Here is an 11145-nt window from a genome sequence, read left to right on the forward strand (position 1 = left end):
ACTGAAATATAAAAAAAAAATCAAAGGAGCGATCAATTAGAAGGCGGGGCTAATGACATAAGTGAAGGAATAATGGGAAAAAATAGTAAAGGGTGATTTGATTATTACATTCATAAAAACGATGTTTTTTTAATGTTATATTTCACTTCAGTCTGCTCAAAGTGATCAAAGACTCAGACTGTTTAGTCAAGTACAATAATACTAAAAGTGAAATATTTACACATCAAAGTAATCTTAAGAGAGTAAAAATAGACGAAAAGGCAAGAAAAGAAATATACAATCAAAACAACATACATCAAAAGTAGTGGATGATTAAATCCAGAAGGAGGCGATATTGCGGTAACTGCCAGCAAGCACCAGGACTGGCCGCTAGGGGGGAGTGACGCGACACAAAACTGCACAGCTGTTGTAAAAAAAAGATCTCAGAAGAAGAAGTCGACCGTGCCAGAAGCAAAGGAGGAAGGAAGGGGAACACTGATACTAGGCCGCGACCTGACACTGCCGAAAGAAACGTTACATAACTTCGACTTTTTTATTTATTTAATCCTAGGATTGTTCAATCTTCTGACACGACTACGCTGAAAAGAGTCTCCGCGGCGCCTCCTCGGTGGTATTTTGACTAGGGAACGGGATTTCATCCATTTCACACGGTAACTACGATGTTTGCTAATGTTGCTAGCTCGTTGCCGCCATATTGGCACTTAGCTGTTAGATTAGCACCCGTTTGCCAAGTCAACGCTGTTTATGTTTGTGTACACGATTGTGGATGAATTTTGGTTACATTAACGGTTCCCTGGTTTACAGGTGTATTAGTTGTTGTATTGTGAATTGAGTCAAATGCGGTAGTTGAGGAGTGCGATGAGTCAATGCTGTAAGCTAACGGTGAAATGACCGTATTTAGCTATTAGCCGAGCGTCGAGTGCAACGCATGTTTACCCCATTTATACACCGTACGACAATAACGCGATGGACTTTAAAGTCGGTTTAAATTGTTATATTATGTTAATTATTTACATTTTTTACACTTGGTGATTTTGATGTGTTCAGGTTGATTTTAAACCACTCAATTTTTTTTTTTACCAAGGAAGTTATTTACATGAGTTCCATGTGGTTCGAACGACGGCACTGTACTCTATATTAAGAACACCCTACTGACCCTACTGGTCAGTAGTTAATCATTAAACGTTAAATACATAACACATGTTATTTAAACGTCTAGATGAAGCACATTTTTTAATTGTTTCTGCGTCAGATATATGCACAACATATGTAAATGTCGAGTAAGGATGTACCCAGGAAGTCGAATTAAAATGAGAAGCTGGGACGTTTTCCAAGTATGTAAAATGTATAATTAATCGACACATTATTAAAAATAACAGGGCTGTAACTTTATCCAAATGACTCAATAACAATGTGCTGGTGATGTATTGTCATTACTTTGAGGCTCTGTAATTTAACCTTTTCTCTTGGGAACAGAGCCAGTGATGGCGTTTTGACTTAAATATTTGCCGTGCCTGGATCTTGTACTTCGGCTCCAGTGTGTTCTAGTACTAACCATCTGAATCCTTTGTAGTACACTACATTAAATGGCTGCACATATTTGACTATACATTAACAGATAATACGTTGCAACTCTAGCCTATGTTTTAATTTTATGAGTTGTACAAACTACCTCATATTCATGCTGTTATTGCTTGAAGATGTAGGTAACTCCCGAATGGTTTTGCAGTCAACACTCTTGTTTTATCCATCGGGTTAAATGCTTTTAAATATATTTTAATTTTTCCAGGTTACTCGTTAACTCTGAACTAATCTTGTCAAGCCTTTACGTTAATGGATGCAATTTCCCTTGTATGTTAATTTTGATAATGCAGGAAGTGCAAAATATGTCAATTCATAACTAACAAGTATTAGCTAGTACTCGTTTGGTCTGTAACATGTCAGAAAATGTTGATAAAAGTTGTTCAGTGTTTACCAAACCTGGAAATAATGATATTCTAAAATGTCTTTTCTCCGCAGTTCAAAATTGTTCAGTTGTAATGATTTCTTTGTTATATCAAGAAACCAGAATCAGAAGCTGAATAATCAGAACACTTGTTTTCATTATTGAAAACTGATTGAAAGATTCTCAAAATAGTTGAAGATTAATCAAGTAGTTATTGTAATCACAACGTCCTTAATTCAAACACCCGTTTACACAAATGCAATTTTATGTAATGAACTCATTAATTAGCAAGAGTAGATGGTAACATGTGAAAGAAAGCATGTGACCAGCTCCATTTAAGCTCATTATCCATTTTCTCGCTTCAGTGGGATTACTTGCCTTTCTTGTATGGTAATCACTGTTGCCTCCTTTTCACAGGGTCATCATGGCTGATGATTTTGACGTTGAGGCCATGCTGGAGGCTCCATACAGAAAGGTGGGTTCAGCATTACAGAGATGAGGCCTGTTTCACTGTTATGCTTTACTCTTTGAGTCCTATTTAATAGTTGCTACTGTGTCAAAGTTTACTTGAATGTTGTGTGGTGTGTGATTGAGTTTTTAAAACGCAATACAGAATTATAAATAAATCCACATCTATCTCTCTTTATAGACTTCCCTAATGATATCTCACCTCTACTCCCATGAATTCATCTTTGATTCCACTGTGAACTGTGAAAAAAAGGAAGGTAGTTATTGTGCATATACTGATGTACTGTGGTTCACCTTAGGACTAAAAGAGATTCAACCTAGAACATCCAGCCCCTATTCGGTTGCAAAAAGGTGAATGCCAGTGGTTGATAAGCCCATCCTTACCTGTCCAGCAAAGGAGGCGGTATTCAAATTTACAATGTGCATGATTTTTTCACTGTCTCTTCATGTGCAGTTATTTACAGGTTTAAAAGTTTGCTCAAAAAAAACAACTGGTTGTTCTGTGACCTTCAAAGAATTCAACTCTAAATCTTGCTCTAAAAAGTTTACTGTATTGCGTTTGTCAGACTGATGCTGTTTTAATTTTCAAAAGCAGTAGTTTGACAATAATATGTTTGACAATGTAGATTAATGCTGATTTTTCTCTAATCGTGTATTCAAGGCATGTTATGATTTGGTGGCTAAAACAGGTAAATAATATTCCCTTGCTTGTAAATATGAATACTGCCTCTTTGCCTTAGCCAACTGTAATGTAAATCAGCATCTTGATTATTATTTTGCATGCTACACAACACCACAGTTATTGATATATTACTAGAATTACTTTAAAATAGAAGTATCTTAACATTGTATTATTAAGTCAGTAACATTTCAGTAGTTAATAACTCTTAAGTCACAAGGTTATTATTTGATGATTCAAACAAAGTATAATGGTAGTTTAACAAGTGGCTGAATTTATGGATTTTTATTCTTTTTTTTTTATTTATTCATTTATTTTCTTGGGCGTCAATATTACTAAGAAGTGTGAATCCCTGTTTGCTTCAGGGCAAGATGTGTGACAGAGGTGGCATCGAGCTCTTACAGTCCAAGAACGAAAATGGGTGAAGATCACTGGACTGACATCAACCTCACAGGAACTCTTTTAGTGGCCGTGGGCCATACGTGGTCACGTGATTAGGCAAATAGTGGCATTGGTACAGTCTACGAGAAGGGGCATGGTGGAGATGACCTGACAATTGTCAAAGCTTCCTGAACTCAGCTAAAATGTTGGACACCCTCCCTTATCTTTTCTTTGTTGCATAAAGTGCTAAGCAGCCTTGTTTAGAAAAAAACAGGACTGGGATGGGAAGATAATGGGGTGGTGGAAGGACACTGTCCAGAAATGACAGTAAGAAGTTTGAAGTATTATTATTATTAATTAAATATATTCTGCATTTTCTCTTGTCTCACCCCACCCCCTTTACCTTGACGACTTGAAATGTTTCATCTACGTCCTCATGATGTTCTTCTATCAACCTTGCTTAGGATGAGAACAAGTCCTCTCATGCTAATGGACATGAAGACCAGAACAAGAAGTAAGTTTTGCACACGTGTTGTGCTCATTTTGTTTCACAGACACACTCAAATATCCATTTGATGTAAATGTGTTTGCGTGCACCACGGTTGCATGTTTTAAACGTGTTTGTTTTAAAGGAAAAGGAGGAGTCGAAGCAAGAGCCGGAGCCCTGGCTCAAAGAAGAGAAGAAGCAGAAGCAAAGACAAAAAGAAGGGCAAGAAGAGGAGTAGGAGCCGGGAAAAAAAACGAAGCCGCAGCAGAGAGCGCCATCGCAGCCGCTCCCGCAGCAAGGAGAGATCTGGGCGGTACAGAGCCCGAAAAAGCCCGGTGTATGTGCGCTTTTCAACTCGATAGTGACAGTCTAGTGTCGTGCTTATCAGGACAGTCTGTAAACTCTAACACAGTCCGTTTAAACTTCTAAACAAATAATTATATAAATAAATATAAATAATTTGACAGCATTTTCAGACCCATGCATAAACTGTTACAGCTATTGGAATGCTGTCTTGACATTAACACCACTGAAAATCAGCAAGTAGAGTCTAAAAATAGAGCATCTTAGAACATCTCGTCACCTGAGCTGACATAAGTTCTGGATAGAACGATGAATAGATGATCAGATGCAAATAATTTAAGGTTTCAGATGTTTGAAAAGGTCACATGTACCATTTTCTGTGTGCTGCAGTGATTTTTATTAACTACTTTTCTCCTTTACAAAATCAAGAAACTGTCTAATAAGTCCATGTAAAAGTAAGTTTCCACAGCAGCGTGGAATTTCTTTATAATAAATGGCCAAGAACGATTAACTTGGATCACTCTTGTATATAAATAGATTAGTTAAATAAACTTTTCGGTGGAGCCAGTTTTATCTTTCGCAGTTAATCCTGTTGCAGTACACGTCAGAGTTTAATTGGATTAAGTTAATTCATTTTTTTGTTGCACGTTGGTCACAGAAATCATTTTTCTGCTTTCTTCTTTCAGCCGGAAACGTTCCAAAAGTCGGAGTCCCTTCAAAGGAAAGGAGAGGAGTCCCATCAGGTTGGTTTTTACGAGCGCATGATGTTTTCAAATACTTTCAAATCAGATTGACACAGCAAAGATTCCTCTTTGTTAAATATGATAAGGAAACAAACTGAAGCAAATATTCATTGTTTGCTTCATTATATTCTTGTAATATATGTAATATGTTCTATAGCGTCTGTTTGCTATGTTTTATTTCACACGTGTAGTTTGCTTTTCTTATATTTAAGTTTTATAAAGGGTAAATGCTAAATGCCAGAAACCATGCAGTTGATACACAATTTCCCACATCTATCTATTTTAGGGTTTTACTTAACAGCAGTCATGTGGTGCAATATGAGGATGCTGTTTGTCACCGGGTGTGCCAGCAAAGCTTCTTGAAACATTGTTTGCGTTGGTGCAGTTAGAACTTTATAAACGACTGTTGACATGTAGCATGTTCAAACTCATTGTGACGAGCAACAGACGTGTTTACAAATGAGGGCGCTTATGTTGTGACGACAGCGCACCAAGATGGAAAATAAAAGTCAACTGTTTCAGATGCAGCGAGCGCTATTTTAGGGGCGATTTTGAGGCAGGTCGTTGTACACTTGAGGTAATGTTTTTGAGTATATCAAACTGGCCCACTCAAGTCAACATTGAATCTTCCATCATCCTGACAGTGTTATTTTATTCAGTGAGGCAGCTGTAGCTTCAGTCTTATGTTCCACATTTTCAAGATAATCAAAGCACAGATGGCAGTTTGTGCTATTTAATGTTTTAGAAGCCTTGTTTTATTTATAACGAGTTGTGTTTTGGGTTTTTTTTTTTTTTTTTTTTTTAGACAACCAATTGACAATCTAACCCCAGAGGAGAGGGATGCCCGCACAGTCTTCTGCATGCAGCTTGCTGCCAGAATCAGAGCTCGGGACCTGGAAGATTTCTTCTCAGCTGTTGGAAAGGTCCGTTAATATCCTTGTTGATATTTTTATTTCATATCATGTTGAAATTCTATTTTAAATAATCACTGTGTGTCTCTGAAGGTCAGAGACGTGAGAATCATCTCAGACAGAAACTCGAGGAGGTCAAAAGGTATCGCTTACATCGAGTTTGTGGAGGCGTCCTCTGTGCCGCTGGCGATTGGCCTGACGGGCCAGAGGCTTTTAGGCGTCCCCATCATCGTCCAGGCCTCTCAGGTCAGTGTCTTCACCTCGATTGTTGGCATAATCACAAAAATATGAAATGGTAGATATACTGAATTAACACACACTGTGTTTTCTAACTCCAGGCTGAGAAAAACAGAGCTGCAGCTGCTGCTAATAATCTACAGAAGGGCAGCTCGGGTCCGATGCGACTATACGTGGGCTCACTACATTTCAACATTACTGAGGAAATGCTTCGTGGGATCTTTGAGCCTTTTGGAAAGGTTTGAAAGAGTTTTACTAATGATGTGAATTTGATCTTTTTGTACAGACACATTGATAAACATCTTAAACTACTGCTTGTTTTTCACAGATTGAGGGAATCCAGCTGATGATGGACAGTGAGACCGGCCGATCCAAAGGATACGGCTTCATTTCGGTAACCAAAGCCTCAACGATGTCTTGAAAGTGTTGTCGTGTTTGAAGGTCGTTTGATCCTAAACATTTTTTCCCCACCATTGAAGTTTGCAGATGCAGAATGTGCAAAGAAGGCCTTGGAGCAACTGAACGGCTTTGAGTTGGCCGGACGTCCGATGAAGGTCGGTCATGTGACGGAGCGCTCGGACTCGTCAACGGCCAGCTCGTTTCTGGACAACGACGAGTTGGAGCGGACCGGCATCGACCTCGGAACCACGGGCCGCTTACAGCTCATGGCTCGACTAGCTGAAGGTTTGTCGTGACGCATGTTTTTAACGTAATTTACTTTAAACTGAGTGAACACATAGACACTTAAACTTCACTGTTAGATATTCAAAGCTTGCTTCTCACTACTCTGTTCACTAACACCTTTGGTGAGGTGGTTGCTGTTATTCATCAACAAACAGCCTGAGCTCAAAAGCAACAAGGACTGCCTCTTTGTGGAGTTCTGGCTCCTGATTTGATAAAGTGTTGAGATGCTGGAAAAGTTTCTCCTAAATTGACTATAAAAGAGACTCATGACACGTATTTCACCAGACTTTGCTTCCGTAGACTGAAGCCAACTGAATGTTTGTTTGTTGTGAATTTAGATACAGGTGCGATTCGACCAAATTGTCATTTTACACAAGATAATTATCTTTGCTGATATCTTTTCATGGTAAGTGTAGTAGTTTTTATTCAATTAGATCCAAGATCTTTAAATGTTTCTGGGCACAGCAGCCATTTCGACACGTTTAAGGCTCGGTTCAGTTCTTGGTTAGTCAGGAAAGTGAAAGACCACACACCATGACACTGAGGAAGTTTAATGGAACTAATCAAATCAATGATGACTGACTGGGACCTGTCAAAAAGGCCCATTCACTAAACTAAATTAATGGGACTTTGTTTATTAAAATGCAAATTATGTACATGACATTTATACACAGTATTATACAAGGCAATCGTGTTCATTCTCGATTTCTTTGTAAAATAGCTACACAAACTCCTTGCACAGAGGCTATCATTATTATTATTATTATTATTATTATTATTATTATTATTAGGGTTGTGTTTTGTAAAATCAAGTTTTCTCTTCTGTGTGACCACAGGAACTGGTCTGAAGATTCCTCCTGCTGCTCAGCAGGCGCTGCAGATGACCGGCTCCATACCTTTTGGAAACATCTCTGCTCCACCATGTAAGCGTTTGAAGACCGGGGGAAACCTACTTTACATGTTCCTTTGTCTTTTAATTGGAGAAATCTAGAGACAAACAATTCCTCTTTGTTTTTCAGCTGTTTCAACTCCAGCTCCAAGCCAAGCCTTGAACCTCCCATCACAGCCTCTGGCCACACACTGTCTGCAGCTGTCCAACCTGTTCAATCCACAAGCGTAAGGACGTTATTGTGATTTACATGTGCTTGTCTTTTCTTTTTAATGCATAATGTAGGTCTGCAACTAATGATGGTCTTTATTATCAATTATGTTGTTTGATACAAAGTTTTTCAGTTTACGGCCACAGGAACTGAATTGATTTTGAAAATTATAGTATTCAGTCAAATGTTGGAGACAAAAACTTGATTTAAGCTTCAAAAGTAATTTAAACCTCAACGTCTTTGTCTTACTATATTAAAAAAAAAAAGAAGAGTCAGTTTAAACCTTGCTTTTGAAATTCATCCCCTTTGTTTCAGGAATCATAAGTGAATAGTTATTGGTTGTCAGTGGCAACAGGGTCAATGACATGACTTTGTCTTGCAGGGAAAATGATCCGAGCTGGGCCATTGAGATCCAAGATGATGTGATCGAGGAGTGCAACAAACACGGAGGAATAGTTCACATTTACGTGGATAAGAACTCTGCTCAAGTAAGTTTGAAATTGAAATCACAAAAACAAGGTCCACGTCATTTTAAGTGTCCCAGTGTTTGAAACACCGTAAATAAGTTAATAATCATGAGGCCGCATGGCATCTTACATTAGTGCGTTAGTAGCAAATCTGTATTCCTTCATAAGCATCAGATTCTTCGTAAGTGAATTAAAGACTTTACAGAGGGAGAACAGGGCTGTTATTTTGCATCAACAATCGTCTTAAAAGTAAAGCTACAAATCACTGTGTGAATGTTAAACTTGTTAAAAATGTTCTTCAGTGTTAGAACATTCATCAAACTTGTTTTGTTCGTTCAGCTGTTGAAGTTATACTTCTCCAGTACAAATGATTTGACTGAAACACTTAAAAAATTACCTTTTTATGTAACATCTGTTTTCATGTGAACTGTGTTTGTTCCTACATTAGGCCTTGTGGTTTTTTTGTCTAGTTCTGAAATGATTCATAATTCTGGTCTTATGAATTTGAAGTGAAATAGATTAAATTCTATTTTTGATTTGATTCAAATTAATATTTATTTTTGTGTTTGATTATGAAAGATTTTTACTGAAGTAATGCTCTAAATTGTCCAATATTTGGCTCTCTAATCCATGCATTAATGTTAATCATACACGTGAATGAACACAGTTACTGCAAATATCCTGCCCATAAACAGACATTTTAAAGTAACTACTTTGTCCAGCAGGGGGTGTTGTGAGCACAGCTTGGCCTGCATGTCTGTCCTCTTTACTCCTCAGAAGACCGATAAGTTATTTTGAGATGAAAAACTAAATCGTCCTCCCAAGTGGACAATCACAACACCAAGTCTCGTAATATTTGTGCAGAGGATACAAGAAATAGCATAAATCATTTTAATGAATCGAAATTGGATCTTAGAAGTGAATCTGAGTTTGAAAATCTTTGTTTGTAACCATGGCGATCTCTTGTTCACACAGGGTAATGTTTATGTGAAGTGTCCCTCTATACCTGCAGCCATGGCTACTGTCAATGCACTTCATGGACGCTGGTTTGCAGGTAGGTGACGACGCCATCCATGTGGTTTTGAATCCAACATAAAATAATCAAAATCTGTTATAAAGCGTGTGTGTGTGTCCTTGTTTCCTGACAGGCAAAATGATAACCGCTGCCTACGTTCCCTTACCCACCTACCACAACCTTTTCCCCGACTCCGTTACAGCGAAGCAACTTCTAATGCCGGCGCGTCGATAGTGAGACGTGACGTGATGGAAGGTGGTGTAAATACATTGGTTTGCATTCATGGAGCTGTCATTGAAAACAGACACATTAAAATTAGTTGGCTGTGCGTTATTATAAAACCTCACAAGTTCAACAGTGAAAAAATTAGCAAGGATTCTTTTGTTTTTTTCTTTTTAGTTGCTCTTCAAAGTTTGTGGGTTTGTGTTGTAAACTATCACAGCAGTAATCTGCAGGTATCTATTGGTCTGTATGTTTTTAAATATTACTGTCATCTGCTTGTTTAAATCCAGTTTTAGATTTAAAAATTGCAGAGTCTCATGTGTTGGGTTAAATAGGCCTTAAATGCCAAAAGTATATTGTCAACAATAATCCTTTGTACCTTTTTACAGCCATTATTTCATTTTTTGTATGAAGGCTCCCAATAAACTTTGGCAAATTTGACGTTTCATTCTACATTTGTGTCCTTTTTTTGAGAGTTTGTCAATCGCAAGGTCAAATAAAAACTTTGATTAAAAAAGACATTTTTTGCAATAAATGTCTGTTAAAACAAGGCAATCGGAGATGGCCGACTTCACCCCTTTCACGCAAAAAGTATGTCTGGCTCCAGATCAGAAGGTTGTGTTTCAAATTTTAACAATCTTGTAGGGACACAGAAGCTGCTGCCTCATTAGGTACATTTCTGGAACAAAGGGTAATACTGTCAAAAGACAGCAGTGTATCAAAAATCCTTGTTAGTGAAGTAAAATCGTTGATTTTCTCTATGGAGAAAGTCTACTTGACCGGTGAGAAAAAGGCACATAACATACTGTAGACTTTGGCCAAAGACTAACTTAATGTCATCTATACCTGTAACTTGTGTTTTTAATTCGGTCCCTGCTGGCAGCCATATTCTCCATGAGAGCGAAGCATTGCCAATTCTGTCCGTACCTCATAAAACCAGTTTAGAGTACAGTGGGTTGCATAAATATCTGCACCCCTTTAACTTTTCAACATTTTGCCATGCTAGGACCAGAAACAAATGTATTCAATTGAAATTTTATGTGAAAGACACACACGGTAACAATCGTGAAGTGAAATTAAATTTATTCATTTATTAATTTTTTTTTAAGAATGGCTTTCTTCCAGCCACTCTTCCATAAATGCCAGATTTGTGCAGTGTATGACCAATAGTTGACCTGTGGACAGGTTCCCCCACCTGAGCTGTGGCTCTCTGCAGTTCATCCAAGGTCATCATGGGCTTCTTGGTTACAGCTCTGATCAGTCCTCTCCTTGTTCAGCCAGTATGTTTAGTAGGACAGCCCTCTCTTGGTAGGTTTGCAGTGATGCCATACTCTTTCCATTTCCAAGCTTTGGAAATCTTATAGCCTAAACCAGCTTTATACTTATCCCGGACCTGTCTGGTGTGTTCGTTGGACTTCATGATGCTGTCTGCTCCCCAATATTCTCTTAACAGACCTCTGAGAGTCATTAGGTCAACATGCGATCATTCAGAAATCATCAGGC

The 11145-nt window shown here is 38.1% G+C and overlaps 1 protein-coding gene across 4 annotated transcripts; it reads left to right on the forward strand.

The window, feature by feature from the left end:
* The first annotated feature begins 426 nt into the window (after positions 1 to 426).
* rbm39b (RNA binding motif protein 39b) lies at positions 427 to 10083 on the forward strand. 4 transcript variants are annotated; one of them, XM_058643382.1, is made up of 17 exons: positions 428 to 650; positions 2363 to 2420; positions 2595 to 2670; positions 3458 to 3800; positions 3938 to 3987; positions 4106 to 4297; positions 4950 to 5006; positions 5812 to 5929; positions 6011 to 6163; positions 6256 to 6393; positions 6483 to 6548; positions 6634 to 6838; positions 7675 to 7761; positions 7858 to 7954; positions 8321 to 8426; positions 9381 to 9459; positions 9554 to 10083. In XM_058643382.1, the coding sequence occupies exons 4-17, from the start codon at positions 3795 to 3797 to the stop codon at positions 9652 to 9654; spliced, it is 1455 nt and encodes a 484-aa protein (XP_058499365.1). In that variant the 5' UTR covers positions 428 to 650; positions 2363 to 2420; positions 2595 to 2670; positions 3458 to 3794; the 3' UTR covers positions 9655 to 10083. The 4 variants fall into 4 exon arrangements, with proteins under 4 accessions (XP_058499363.1, XP_058499365.1, XP_058499367.1 ...); XM_058643380.1 differs by lacking the exons at positions 2595 to 2670; positions 3458 to 3800 and having other exon boundaries at positions 427 to 650; XM_058643384.1 differs by lacking the exons at positions 428 to 650; positions 2595 to 2670 and having other exon boundaries at positions 2383 to 2420.
* Positions 10084 to 11145: the final 1062 nt, after the last annotated feature.

The sequence above is a fragment of the Solea solea genome, chromosome 11 (genome assembly GCF_958295425.1).
Source record: "Solea solea chromosome 11, fSolSol10.1, whole genome shotgun sequence".
In the NCBI taxonomy this organism is placed as follows: Eukaryota; Metazoa; Chordata; class Actinopteri; order Pleuronectiformes; family Soleidae; genus Solea; species Solea solea.

Bases quoted from the DNA above. Each gene is read 5' to 3' on its own strand.
- rbm39b (XM_058643380.1), top strand. From the start codon at position 2,370: ATGGCTGATGATTTTGACGTTGAGGCCATGCTGGAGGCTCCATACAGA. The intron at 2,421-3,937 runs GTGGGTTCAGCA...AACCTTGCTTAG, and splicing joins TGGAGGCTCCATACAGAAAG to GATGAGAACAAGTCCTCTCA. The intron at 7,955-8,320 runs GTAAGGACGTTA...TTTGTCTTGCAG, and splicing joins AACCTGTTCAATCCACAAGC to GGAAAATGATCCGAGCTGGG.